Source organism: Mercenaria mercenaria, chromosome 1 (assembly GCF_021730395.1).
Source record: "Mercenaria mercenaria strain notata chromosome 1, MADL_Memer_1, whole genome shotgun sequence".
Lineage (NCBI taxonomy): Eukaryota > Metazoa > Mollusca > Bivalvia > Venerida > Veneridae > Mercenaria > Mercenaria mercenaria.
This window is the reverse complement of record NC_069361.1, coordinates 55,861,111-55,876,409: the sequence shown is the minus strand read 5'-3', so window position 1 is coordinate 55,876,409 and position 15,299 is coordinate 55,861,111. Positions and strand designations below refer to the sequence as shown.

At 35.0% G+C, this 15,299-nt stretch overlaps 1 protein-coding gene across 7 annotated transcripts in view; it reads right to left on the bottom strand.

The window, feature by feature from the left end:
• LOC123536807 (FERM domain-containing protein 8-like) overlaps positions 1-15,299 on the bottom strand; it is a 53,275-nt gene that overhangs the window by 15,000 nt on the left and 22,976 nt on the right. For 6 of the 7 annotated variants that reach the window (XM_053548460.1, XM_053548455.1, XM_045320258.2 and 3 more), the window contains 7 exons: positions 11,787-11,957; positions 11,239-11,340; positions 8,611-8,669; positions 6,805-6,971; positions 5,505-5,723; positions 4,735-4,864; positions 1,161-1,334 (listed from right to left, as the gene is read on the bottom strand). In XM_053548460.1, the coding sequence (XP_053404435.1) occupies positions 1,161-1,334; positions 4,735-4,864; positions 5,505-5,723; positions 6,805-6,971; positions 8,611-8,669; positions 11,239-11,340; positions 11,787-11,957 (1,022 nt within the window). Of the gene's footprint in view, positions 1-1,160; positions 1,335-4,734; positions 4,865-5,504; positions 5,724-6,804; positions 6,972-8,610; positions 8,670-11,238; positions 11,341-11,786; positions 11,958-12,562; positions 12,905-15,299 lie in introns of those variants that run through there. The other variant, XM_045320273.2, reaches the window with a different exon arrangement.

Genomic DNA, 15,299 nt, shown 5'->3' with positions numbered 1-15,299 from the left:
TTGATGGCTTCTTTACAAGAAATTTAGCATTTAGTGGGGCTTGTACCTATATTCTTGCATAAAAACTACTTTTTTCACTGGATCCGTCCATGTATTAATGGGAGAAAAATCGTGTGCAAACAAGGCAATTCACGTGCTGTTAATACCCGATTTTTATTTTTGAAATGCTTTGCCAGGGACATATGTATGTATTTCTGCGCAGACTGATATTTGGCATCTGCATCTTGTTTCTTCCATAATAACCTCTTCTTGTAGCATTATAGACACAATATAATCCATAGTATGTTTAGCTGTATCAGTTTCCAACCCCAAACGTACTGCCCCCATCAATGTACGCACTAGCTTCTCTTAGAGTTTACTCCCTTTACAAAGCGGCTGTTCAGTTATTGTAAATAACTGTGAATAAATAAGTATCGCGTGTAACTTGTGCTATTGCCCGTTTTTAGGTATTATATTAATGACTTTTGTTAGTATCAGTCAGTTTGTTTTTACCTGATTGTTCGCAGAATTCATATAATAAACCTCGAAAGCTAGTCACTAGCTTCATACTCATCCGTACTCTGTTTGTTCGTACTCAAAATAATTCGAATGTAAAGTTGTTATTCTTAAAATAATTGTGTTCCTGTTTATCAAATTTTTAAGTTATATGCAAAATTATGTGTAATGTAACGTTTGTAATAACTAAAAATGAAAATAAGATGCTCAAAAACCTTCAAATCACGCTTTTAGTAGTGTTGTTGTTATGTGTGCCCCGGTTATGGATATTTAAAACATGTTTACCGTTTCCAAGAACAACAAGAATGGTAAATAAAAAATGTACCGGAATCGTCAAGTCATCACATATGAAAACAATGCATTTAGTCGTCGTTTAATGTTTTTTTATGCAAGAATAGCGACAATACACGTTTGTTTTGTGTATTAATGCCTGCAGAAGCCCGCCGGATATGTTTGTGACCTCGACCTTCGGTCTCGGTCACAAACAATCCCGTGGGCTTCTGCAGACGTTAATACACAAAAAAACGTGTATTATCCCTACAATGGCGAGAGAGAAATGATATTCATGTCAGTGGCACTGGCCAATTTTCAATGAAAGCTCAAAAACTGTCAAGGTATTTTCCAATCTTAAGTACATGTATTAAAGTTTCATTTATGTCTCATACCTGTCTTGAGTAGACTTGTAGTACTTTTGTAACTCGCCTCTCTACACCATCAGGTGTCCTCTCATTCACGAGGAATTGCAGGAATACACAAGGGAAAGAATCATCATCAACATCAAACTGAGGCTCTCCGTACTCCCAACATAACTCTGTGTATGGTACCGCCAGCAGTACCTCCTACAGAAACAGATACAGAAAATCAAAATGCAAACATTGAAACCTCTCAAGAGCAAACATCACTGGGAAGACTAAAATAGAGGATGGTGTGAAACAGTTGTATCTCCTACTTAATCTCACAAGAGTTAGCACGGTTCAGCACTAGGCCCCTGAAATGTATTTATTATACAAAGGACCTAAGATTGTTGCACTGAAATTATAAGTTTACTAAAAACAGTCTAACTGCTTTTCAAAGGTGTCATTTACCGAGGTTATAAGACAATCACAAATTTCAATGATTCCAGGGTTTAGAAACTATTTTTGGAATGACATTTCAAACTGGAACTTAATGAGTCAAACTTGTACTAAAGACCACCTGTAAACAGCAAGCACCTGTTTCTAATCACTTTTAATTTCATTTCTGATTTAAAAACTTGCAGTTTATTTCAAAAACCACTTTTTAGCTTCCAAAAGGATCATCTTAACAGCTGGGAGTGCACACCTTTCAAGGTCAATTTAACAGTTTCATATTTTGTGATTTTTTTCATATTTGGGGAAAATGACAAAAATTAAAAAACCTTCTTAAAGAGAATTCCTATAGTTTTTTTCCTTTCATAGAATTTTTTTAAATTCACATATATGATAGGAAAATTTGTGCTGAAAACAATGAACAAATAAAAACAATGGGTAACCAGGCTTGTTTTTGTGAAAAATTGTTTTGAACACACCCACTGTTGCTGAAACTGCCAGCGATTTTTCAACATTTTCGTAAGTTTCTGCTTTTTTATAAATACCAACCAAAATATACATCAAGACAGCACAATAAGGTTTATTCTTATTACAGATTTTATTATATACTTATTTGATATCATAGTCATATTTGTAATACTATATCCTTACAATAATGGGTACAAATGAATAAAAATTGTTTCATATTCACTTTTGTGAACTTTTTTTCAATGAAAAATACCCATAGTGAAGAATATCTTTTTAAATTTTGAAAAAAAAAAACTGTTTCATAGAATTTTTTCCTGTTTTTCTTGTGTATAAATAATTGTATTGTGAGCATAAAAATGGCTAAAAATGTATGGGTCACCAGGCTAAATTTTATGTTAAGACCGCTTGAATACAACACCTGTTCGGGCGAAAAATGGCGCGAACCTGACCAAATTGATTACATGTATATCTGCTAGAAGTTAAAAAAAAGTTTTAAAAATTCTTAATTCTTTCTATAATTGAATACTAAATAATCTAAAATGTGATACTGTCTTATCAGTACTAAGTCAGTTGTCTTACATTATATGAACAACAGTCTTTGTATTAAAATGCGACGTGAAAACACAACCACAAAAATGGCAAGATACCTGTCAGGCATGATACTTGTCAATACAACATAAACCAGTATCAACATTTGATTACTGATAAAACTTATCAAAAATGTTATTTCATTCAAGATTCCTCATATTTAAGATTGTCTGTCACATGTTTCAACAAATGTTGACTTCAGTTCAGTTTTCCATAGAATGTGTCGGCTGCGCAGAAAGATGCGCATAAAAAACTATAGGAATTCCCTTTAAGTAATACAAATCATCTGCTTTAAATCAGATCAAAGATTCAGCTGGTAATTTGAAATCCAATGAACGGAAACATTCTGTCTGTGTTTTCAGTGGTTCTTCGAAAACAATTCAATCTCTGTTTTGGTGCAGAGCCACATTTATCAGCATAATCTTAATTTTTCTTTTTATGAGATTCTAATTCACATTTGCTTTTTTTTTAAAGTACAAATACAGATATTCTCCTAAACAAGAGGGCCATGATGGCCCTATATCGCTCACCTGTTATCATTGCACTTAAGGACAAGTCTTCAAGGTCAAAAGATCATAACAGAAATCAATCAAAAGAATTATGAGAAAATATAGCTGAAATTTTCTTTAAGTAACTTTAAAAACAAGATTTGAAAACTTTTTGTAGAGGTCCACTAGGCAATGCTACATATCAAATATCTAAGCTCTTCTGGTTTATTTTTAGAAAATTTTGAAGATTTTTCTATGTACAATCAAGTAACCCCATGGGGCAGGGTCAATTTGACCCCAGGGGTCATAATTTGAATAAACTTTGTAAAAGTCTAATAGGCAATGCTACATGTCAAATATCTAAGATCTAGGCCTTCTGGTTTATTTTTAGAACTTTCTTTTAAGATTTTCCTATGTAAAATCAAGTGACCCCTAGGGCGGAGTCAATTTTGACTCCAGGGGACAAGGTTTGAACAAATTTTGTAGAGGTCCACTAGGCAATGCTACATGTCAAATATCTAGTCTCTAGGCTTCTAGTTTATTTTTAGGAAATTTTTGAAGATTTTCCTATGTAAAATCAAGTGACCCCTGGGGCGGGGTCAATTTTGACCCAGGGGGTCACGATATGAACAAATTTTGTAGAGGTCCACTAGGTAATGCTACATGTGAAATATCTAAGCTCTAGGCCTTCTGGTTTATTTTTAGAAAACTTTTGAAGATTTTCCTATGTAAAGTCAAGTGACCCCTAGGGCGGGGTCAATTTTGACCCCCCGGGTCATAATTTGAACAACTTTAGTAGAGGTCTACTAGGCAATGCTACATGTCAAATATCTAAGCTCTAGGGCTTCTGGTTTTTGAGAAGATTTTTTAAATATTTTCCTATGTAAAATCAAGTGACCACTGGGGCGGGGTCAATTTTGACCCCAGGGGCCATGATTTGAAAAAATTTTGTAGAGGTCCACTAGGAAATGCTACATGTGAAATATCTAAGCTCTAGGCCTTCTGGTTTATTTTTAGAAATTTTTTGAAGATTTTCCTATGTAAAATCAAGTGCCCCCTGGGGCGGGGTCAATTTTGACCCCGGGGTCATGATTTGAATAATTTTAGTAGAGGTCCACTAGGCAATGCTACATGTCAAATATCTAAGCTCTAAGGCTTCTGGTTTTTGAGAAGTAGATTTTTTAAGATTTTCTTATGTAAAATCAAGTGACCCCTGGGGCGGGGTCAATTTTGACCCTGGGGTCATGATTTGAACAAATTTGGTAGAGGTCCACTAGGCAATGCTTCACACCAAATATCTAAGCTCTAGGGCTTCTGGTTTTTTAGAAGAAGATTTTTAAAGTTTTTCCTTTCGGTTGCCATGGCAACCAGTGTTCTGCATAGAATTCAATTCTTTGAACAATTTTGAAAGGGGGCCATCCAAGGAACATCCCTGTGAAGTTTCATCAAAATTGGCCTGTTGGTTCAGGAGGAGATGTTGTTTAAAGGAAAGTGTGGACGGACGTACAACGGACGGACGGACGTACGCCGGACGGTGAGCAATCACAATACCAATACCTGAGCTAAAAAGCAAGCATTCCTTTCATTGAGCAGTTGATTCAGTAATGGATTACTTTTAACATACTTACATCTTTTTCACGGTCAATCAAACAAACACCATTCGTATTTATAGCTGTCCATGTTTCAATGTTGTGTGAGCGTTTCAGAAATCCTAGTTTACCCTGAGGTTTATTTATAAAACTGTCAAAGAAAGCAGCCCTGAAATTTCAAACAAAAAAAGTTCCAATGTTTTCCTTTTGTTTAAGTTAAATATCAAAATTAATTCTGCTTTAAATGACCTCTGTGGACTGTATATTATTATTATTATCATTATTACAATAATTAACCTTTAGCATGCTAGATAAATTGTCGTCTGCTGGAAATGCCGTCTGCTAAAATTGTAAAGTTCATTCAATTTGCTCCAAAATTGGAAGAAATATTGTCAGAGTAGCAAACAGCTTGGAACCTGATCAGACGCCGATTTAATCGGCGTCTGATCTGGTTCCAAGCTGTTTGCAAAGGCTGTTAAATTCGCCTGCAGCAGGCTAAGGGTTAATGATCAAGACTGCTGAATACCAAATTTCAAAAGGAAGGCAACATAAAAGAATCTTACTTCCTAGTTACAACATGCATGAAAAACAATGTTAACAGTTTTGTTGGATCATACAGTAATAAATTATATAGCACTTTACACTTTTCACTGAATCAGACTATTCTTGATCAGACTGCACAGATGTGCAGGCTGAACACTGACACAATTACATGTCATATCCCGACTCTCCTGTTCTTTTTCATTATTCAAGGAAATACTTCTGGACAGTGAATATATTTTTGTGATTAACATTATCAATATACCTACCCATAGAAAGGATAAGGCCAGAGATATTCTAGATATCTCCTGTACAGTTCTCCTCTTTTACTGTCTATATCTTCATTTTCATACTCCTGCGATATCTGTCGATGAGCATTTAACCATCTCTCCTCAATGGCATCTTTCGGCCCTTGGCTTTTCCGTCGAGCAAAAAATCCGGAGGGTTTTCTGTACACGTGTTCTGGATAATATTGATGTAAGCTTGCTCTGCAAGAAAAAAAGAATAAAGCCATTCCATATGCAAAGCAGAGGGGGTGGGGTCTGGGGGTCCTTCTATTTAGAACTATATTTGCTACAGAAGTAGGTAGGGCTTCAGACCACTATAGTAGTGAGAAATCCCTGCATCCCTGGCCCTTCATGAAACCCTTGCTAGAAGGTCCAACATAGTTAACTGAATAAAACTGTAACAGTCTGAAGCATGTGGGTGAGATACTGATAATACGGAGAAATGTTGGATTGTTATGGTAGGAAGAACTGCTGGAAGATACAGTTAGATATCACAGTATTCCATAAACAAACGCAAGATCATTCAACTGCCATGAAAAAGATGAGACAGCATGTGCTTCTGCTATCCTACTTTTTTCTGCTAAAAACAAATCAAAATGAAAGGCAAAGAACAGTAAATATCCCACTGAGATATAAGAGTCTTTTACTGGTTGAAAGTGGGAATGGAATCATATGGTGCCAAAGTAGCTGTTTAGGTGGCAGCAAGGCTCTGCCGAGTAACCACAAAACAGTTAACAGACAGCTAGATATTTCCATCTGCACCTTCAACCACGGACAGGTTCTTTTTTTCTTTTTTCTTTCATACCTTACTCTTTAATTAACAAAAGAAATAAGAGAAAACAAATGCTTTTCTTATAAGCACTATTTTATTATAGTACTGTATGAATACAAACTAAAGCACAAGAATCATATCCATCCTGGGTCGTGAGACGCATTTTCCAACATCAGTAAAAACAAATCCTGTACAATAAACATATACAGTCAAACCTGTTTTAAGCTGCCAGAAGGACTGACATAATCTGCATTCTTAAGGCAGGTGGCTGCTTAAGGAAAGTTGAAATTAGAACATTAACTCAGTTTGGAAAGCTACAGACAGGAGGCTTCAGAAAGGTGCCCGTTTAATTTGGGTGGCCGCTGAAGCAGGTTTAACTGTATATTGCACTGAGAATGAAATAAACCTCATATTTTTTAAATACTCTTCATATTTTTAGCCAATGAGAAGAGCTAATTATACAATGCATCTTTTGTTTCTAAAAATAGAGCGAGACATTTGACACCATACCTGTAAGTTTCAATAATATGATCTCTGGAGTTATATTTGTCCATACTGAGTAATGCTTGTATTCCAGCCAGTGTGTGATATTCATCGGAGTTCAGTATATATCTACCCTCCAGCACATTGTACTTGGCCTCATGGTATAAAATGCGTAGTACTTGTTCATATGTAATCTAAAACACAAATGAGCATCAACTCAAGCTAAGTTTAAGTAGATATAGCAATAAAAATTGAACTTACTGTCTAAAAAGATGTAAAAATCAGGATTTGTCTTGACTAGACGTTGAAAAAACTAGAAATGTGTCCATGGGACACAGATGCCCCCACTACATGACAAAGGACACAAATTTTTTCCAAAGTCAGGGGCCATAACTCCTACAATACTGAATGAATCCAGATGCAAAACCCCAGGTGCACAACCGCAAATGCTGACCAACATTCCTTTAAACTTTGGTGACTCTAGGTCAAATACTTTTGGAGCTACGCATGACACAACATTAAAATGACCAATTTTTAACTAAGTCAGGGGCCATAACTCCTACATGACTGAATGAATCCGGACGCGAAACCCCAGGTGCACAACTGCACATGCTGACCAACATTCCTGTAATTTTTGGTGACTCTAGGTCAAATACTTTTGGAGCTACATGCAACACAACAATAAAATGACCAATTTTTTACTAAGTCAGGGGCCATAACTACTACACAACTAAATGAATCCGGACGCAAGACCCCAGGTGCACAACTACACATGCTGACCAACATTCCTGTAAAGTTTTGTGACTCTAGGTCAAACACTTTTGGAGCTACGCGCGACACAACATTAAAATGACCAATTTTTACAAAGTCAGGGGCCATAACTCCTGCACGACTGAATGAATCCAGACGCAATACCCCAGGTGCACAACTACACATGCTGACCAACATTCCTCTAAAGTTTTGTGACTCTACGTCAAATACTTTTGGAGCTATGTGCGACACAACATTCTCGGAAGGACGGACGGACGGAGGACGGACGGACAAGGGCAAATCTATATACGCCCCCCGCCCCCCAAAAGTGGGGGCATAAAAAACCAAAAAACTTTTTGCCAAATAGAAAATGCAAATCACACCTGATAAACATTTCTGTTTTCACTGAAACCTATTGTATTCAAACCCATACTATTTGTACAGATACTCTTTTAATAAAAAAAAATATCAGAATGCCCCTTTTTAAAAAAATATGCTTAGTTGTCTTAAACTTTAAATGTAGATGTAAATGTTTAATTTATATTGCACACTGCTTAAGTTACATTTTTAGTAAAGCATACAACCTATATATATATTATTATTCATAAAGTATCTAAACATGTAATGATGCCTTTAAAATTTACATTCAAACCATTTTTTGGTTGCGGGTTTATCCCGCTACCAAAGTTAAGTGTATTTCTGACAATCATGTAGCATCTTTATTTGATTCCAAATCACATCCAAAGGAATTTATTCATGTGCTACACAAAGTAGTCCCATTCATGAACAATGCGGATGAATTATCAATGATCAAGCAGTTCTTATTCATCCTCTATCCATTCACACTGGCCATTTAAATTAGGTATTCCAGCCCATGGTTACATCACTGACTTCCAGCTGTTCATGTAAGGTCAGGCAGAGTTTATCTTAGATGTGAGGCACATAAGTATTTGTTTCTTATACTTGTATATTTATAGATTGGCATTTAAAATGGAAATAACTTTAGCAAAACCCGCAACCACCAGACATCTCAAGGCTTTGATTTATGTAATATGAACAGTGGTATAATCAAACAGTACTTACATTAACCTCTTGTTCTTTTGGGAAGAAGACATTTCTTTGAAACATTAACACCGGTTCATCTGAAATAAGACACTGATGAGAGGATACTCTGACCCAGTCGAATGTTCTATTGGTACTAAAGGTTTATTGTAAATTTGGGATGTAACTCATAGAAGGCATCAACATCAACAACTTTCAAATGACACTTGAAAAATTTAAGAACAGATTTTTTTCGAGGGTTTCATTTTGAAGATATACTTTCAGTCTTTTAAGCGTACAATAACTGTCATTTTTCTAACAAAAAAACAAGAGGGCCAAGATGGCCCTAGGTCGTTCACCTGAGAAACATACCATAAACATGTTTGACCTAGTGATTTCATAAAAACAAATATTCTGACCAATTTTCATTAAGATTTGACCAAATATGTGGTCTCTTAAGTGTAAACAAGTATTTTTTCCATTTGACCTAGTGACCTAGTTTTTGAGCCAAGATGACCTACATTCGAACTGGACCAAGATTTGATCAAGGCAATCATTCTGCCCAAATTCCATGAACCTCAATTGAAAAATACAGCCTCTATCACATACAAATCATTTTTCTTTGATTTGTCCTAGCAACCTAGTTTTTGAACCCAGATGACCAATATTCAAACTTGACCTTAATTTCATCAAGGCTATCATTCTGACCAAATTTCATGAAAATCAATTGAAAAATACAGTCTCTATCGCATACACAAGGTTTTTCTTTGATTTGACCTAGTGACCTAGTTTTTGACCACAGATGACCCATATTCTAACCTGACCTAGAAGTCATCAAGGCAATCATTCTGACTAAATTTTATGAATATCCAGTGTAAAATGCAGTCCCTATTGCATACATAAAGTTGTTCTTTAATTTGACCGGGTGACCTAGTTTTTGACCCTAGATGACCCATATTCAAACACAACCTAAATTTCATCAAGACAACCACAGATGACCCATATTCTAACCTGACCTAGAAATCATCAAGGTAATCATTCTGACTAAATTTTATGAATATCCGGTATAAAATGCAGCCCCTATTGCATACACAAGGTCTTTCTTTGATTTGACCTAGTGACCTAGTTTTTTAACCCAGATGACCCATATTCGAACCTGACCTAGATTTTATCAAGGTAGTCATTCTGACTAAAATTCATGAAGATTAAATGAAAAATACAGCTTCTATTGCACACACAAGTTTTTCTTTGATTTGACCTAGTGACCTAGTTTTTCATCCCAGATGACCCATTTTCAAACTTGGCCTAGATTTCATCAAGGTAATCATTCTGACAAAATTTCATGAAGATCAGTTGAAAAATATAGCCTCTATTGCATACACAAGGTTTTTCTTTGATTTGACCTAGTGACCTAGTTTTTGACCCCAGATAACCCATATTTGAACTTGACCTAGATTTTATATTATATAAAGACAATCACTCTGACCAAAATGATCAACTGAAAAATACAGCCACTATCGCATACACCAGGTTTTTCTTTGATTTGTCCTAGTGATCTAGTTTTTTACCCCAGATGACCCATTTTCGATCTTGGCCTAGATTTTATCAAGGTAGTCGTTCTGACTAAAATTCATGAAGATTAAATGAAAAATACAGCCTTTATCGCATACACAAGGTTTTTCTTTGATTTGACCTAGTTTACGACCCCAGATGACCTAATTTCAAACTTGGCCTAGATTTCATCAAGGTAATCATTCTGACAAAATATCACAAAGATCAGTTGAAAAATACAGCCTCTATCGCATACACAAGCTAAATGACAACAGACAGATGACAGGAGACGGACGCCGGACATCGAGCAATCACAAAAACTCACCCGAGCATTGCTCAGGTGAGCTAAAAAAAGAATCATCCAGCATTTTGACCTTCAAGCTAATTAACTGGGAAGGCAAGGTAAAAAAGCTGTGTGCACTCTTTTTGAATACTGCAACCTATATCAACAAAAGTTTTTGAATTTGCAAATACAAGAAAAAGTAAATGGAATAAATAAAATCCTAAAACAAGAGCTGTCTGATGACAGCGCGCTCAACTTTTCTCAGTGCTTGACTCTGAATTAGAACTTTGCCAGTAAAACCTTTATAAAACTTTTACCAAAAAATTCTACGTTAAAAAGGGGCATTACGACTTTTCTCAGTGCTTGACTCTGAATTAGAGCTTTGCCAGTAAAAAAAATTCCAAGTGAAAAAGGGACATAATTCTGTCAAAATTCAATCAGAGTTATGGGAAATGTGTCTCCTGGTGTAGACTTTGATAGAAAATAACTAGTTTGAGTTTCAAGTCAAAAGCTTTAATAGTAACAGAGATATTCGACTTTATCAAACTTTTTTAAAAAAAATTCTAAGTTAAAAAGGGGCATAATTCTGTCAAAATTCAAACAGAGTTATGGGGATTGTTTTCCTGGTGGACTTTGATAGTAAATAACTATTTTAAGTTTCAATTCAATAGCTTTGATTGTAACAGAGATATATGACTTTATCAAAAACTTTAACCAATGGCAATGCCGACGCTGGGGCAAGTGTAATAGCTCTACTTTTTCTTTAAAAGTTGAGCTTAAAATGCAAAGAACATCTCAAATGCAATTCGTATCTGAAGTATGTTAATTAACTATACCATCATGTATCTCTTCAGCCTTTGCATCTGTGTATTTTGAGCAGAGTTCATCCCATTGTTGTACCATAAAGAAAGGTTTGTGTTTCTTCTTTAATCTCAACTCTAAAATAATCAAATACTAATTAGTCATCAGAAAATAAATGAAATGCAAGTCATCAGAAATAGAAATTATAGGGGCTGAAATTTCATACCTGTATGGGTACTGCTACTGGCAGATTTCTTCCTTTATTTGACTAACATGTAAAAAATTTGAGGTGTTAAAATACAGAACAACATGATTCTCACACAATTAGTCTGTACATGTTCAAGATGTACTTGTAAAACCTGAATCTGAAGTTTGAATTGTGCAGATATACTTGGTGCCTGTGAGACAAATAATTGTGAAAATGTCTTTGAAGTCTGTTTATTAGGCACTCTCTACAAAATATTTATGTAAAATGCACAAATTCAAGCTACCTATACTTAAGTATGATATTGCAAAAAACTAAACAGAGTTCAAGTTGAGTTCCATTTAACAGTTTTACCTGATAATGCAATCAAAAGTATACCTAGCAGTGGAGAGACGAGCCACAAAGCAAACACATCCTCACACTCAGCTGGCAGTCCCTGATCCTGTAGAACGATATCGAACAAATCGTCCGCCTCTGCCTGGTGCCCCTCCTCTAACTGCACGTGAATTCCTGTTCTGTCCCGCATAAAGATGCACACATCTAACGAAGCTGTAACAATTACATAAATTTTCATATTTAAAATTAAAAAAAAATTAAGAAAAACTAGTAATCACTACATTATATACAATAACTTCATTGTCAGATTTCTGATATTTCGAAATAATTATAATATATATAATACTCCTGGCTGACTACCGATAATTTTCCTGGATTAAATTTCACGGGTGCATCAGTCCATGAAATAAAAACAGACAATCTTTCCATGAATTTTATCTTAAAAATTAGTGAAATCATTTCTTTTTTGTCAGCATAACATTTCATTTTTTGTGGGTATATAAATTTGTGGATTTCAACTTTTGCAGATTAAATTGCGGAATTTAATTTCATGGATATGACACACCCCAGGAAAACATAGAAAAAATTTTCTCCCGCAAATAACAATGACTTTATGGTAGCCATATTTGGCTATGTTTATGACCACTAAATTAATGTTCTCACAATATTTACTGAAACTTCAGTTTTTACTCTTACTATTTAACGAAACCTTACTTTTTTTACAAATACTTAATTTCTATTCTTAGACTAGTAGTTTTAAAAGCTAAAAAAAATAACATGAAAAACTTTTGGTAAATACGAATTTAAAATCTTTATACCTGTACAAGTTGTAAAAATACACATTTCATCAGGAGAAAAGCTCTCATTACAGTAATACATTGTTCCTTTATCACAGACAAGACTTATTCAAAATTAATCAACACAAGTCCATTCATTAACTAAATGTCATTAAAGATATTCCGTCAAATTAATTAAACTGTAAACAGGTCACTGCTTATATCATGCAAGCTGCCTTAAGGCCATTCTACATGTCGGCCATTGCATCAAGCAAAATTTTAGAAAACAAACAAAACCCAAATGTGTCAATTCTGACACTGTTACAACATATCTATATATCCTCCAATTGCGAACCTGTCGATCTGAACGAAAAAAAAAACAAATTAAAATAGATAGATCTGCTACACAAAAAGTACTTCTCTATTGAAAAATGAACTGAATGATTGACAAAATTCAATATTAAGTCATTCAAGTACATTGAATTTCGCTGTAAGAAGGTTACATGAAATCAAGGCTGAAGATTTAATCTCAGAACTAAAAATAAAACATATCTGAGAATCAATCATATTTTATGCATGTACTAAAACTGCAAATAAAAATGAAGTAAGCTGGACACTTACGATACTACTAGACAAGAAAAAATTAACTGCTTGATAATCACTCGAATTTTCCGTACTGCCCTGACCCTTCTTATTTTCTATTAAAAAAAAAAGGTTTACAGGTAACATAATACTGAATTTCAGTGAGTATTTCTGTGTTGTACAATCCATATATTTAACTGATATAAACTCTACTTTTAATTTTGTCATTTTTTGTTTTAACATACAGGTTTTCAGAAATAAAATAAAATCCTCTCCCAACCCTATCCAGTTTTACTCTGAAATAAATTGTCCCAAATGAATGTGGCATAAAAATGCTCAATGCCATCTTTAATTCAATAAATTTCTCTCATTTTTTAACCAAAATAACCCAGCATATGCATAGTCATGTACATGTAATGATACATTTTGTATCAACAACAGTACTGTGAAATCATTTAATTTCGTGGGCACGAAATTTCGTTGTTTTGGTCAGAACGGCAATTTCGTGGGGATATGAATTCGTGGATTTCAACTTTTGAACATAAGATGAATGGGGATTTTACTTGTTCGTTGGGATTAAATTTCGTGGATTGACTCAACCACGAAATCCACGAAAATTAGTCCCCCACGAATATTAATGATTTCACAGTATTTATTTTCTCTTAATATTTATTTGACATTATAAGCAACACTAAAATGTCTGCAGAGTAAACACTTCCACTTAATGGGTTAGTAAAAACATATTGTATTATTTTCACAACAGTATTAAAGTGCAAAAATAACACATAACCAGAAATAACAAACAGTGACAAATGCCACCAAAGTTGAGTGCCCTTGTTTGAGAGTTTGGGGGTCGAGTGGATATATAGACCGGCCTCTTGCACATAAAAAACCCATAATAGGTAATATCCTTATCGTTTGTGTAACATTAAAACAAGAGTGCCGCCAAGCGGGGCAATATACGCCCGAAGGGTTATATCAGAGGATGGGAGCAAAATTTAAAGAACTTGACTGTTGAAGCCCAAAGGACAGGAACAACAAAAAAGAAGAAATTCAAAAAAAAAAATTCCACAAAAAATTCTTACCAGGTAAAGTTATGTCAAAATACATCTAAATATTGGATGTAACATCCATGTTGTACCATAGAAAAGTGGTCTCGGTTTTTCCCTAGGGCCAATAATAAAAAAAGTTTCAAAATAAGCTATTTATAGTAACAAAAAAGGGAAGTAATACAAAAAAAAATATTGTTAGAGAACAAAAAAAAACAAGACCACTGCAATGCAGAGCAAATATACACAAAGCAGTCATATATGACCTTTGACCCCTAAGTGTGACCTTGACCTTGAAGCGAGACATCCAAAACATGTGGTCTGCATGTCGCCTCAGTGTGGTGAACATTTGTGCCAAGTTTCTTTGAAATCCTTCGAGCAGTTCAAGAGTTACAGAGCGGACACAGCAAAGTCATATATGACATTTCACTCCTATGTGTGACCTTGACCTTGAAGCTAGTCATCCGAAGCAAGCGCTCTGCACGTCGTCTCAGTGTGGTGAACATTTGTGCCGAGTTTCTTTGAAATCCTTCAAGCAGTTCAAGAGTTACAGAGCAGACACGAAACACACCCATATGACCTTTGACCCCTAAGTGTGACCTTGACCTTGAAGCTAGTCATCCGAAACATGCGCTCTGCAAGTCGTCTCAATGAGGTGAACATTTGTGTCAAGTTTCTTTGAAATCCTTCAAGGGGTTCAAGAGATATAGAGCGGACACGAAATTGCTAACGGACGGACACCGGCATCATAACATAATACGTCCATTCGGGCGTATAAAAATTATTGGAATCACATATGTTTTTTTTTTAAGTTATAGCTGAGACACCAGGAGTTTCAGATGGATGGATGAAATAACAGCTATCTTTTTTATTATATAGGTGCACTGTTAATAATAGATGCCAGTCAAATATTTAACACAACACAAGATACCAGATGTACATTTACACACTGTGAAGTATTAAATAAGAGCTCAGCCAAGCGGGGCAAAATATGCTCGAAGGGTTATATAAGAGGAGGATGGGAGCAAAATTTAAAGAATTTGACTGTAACAGTTGAACCCTAAAGGACAGGAACAACAACAGGAAGAAATTCAAAAAAAAAAAATCTAAATCCACAGAAAAAATCCTTACCAGGTACAGATATCAAA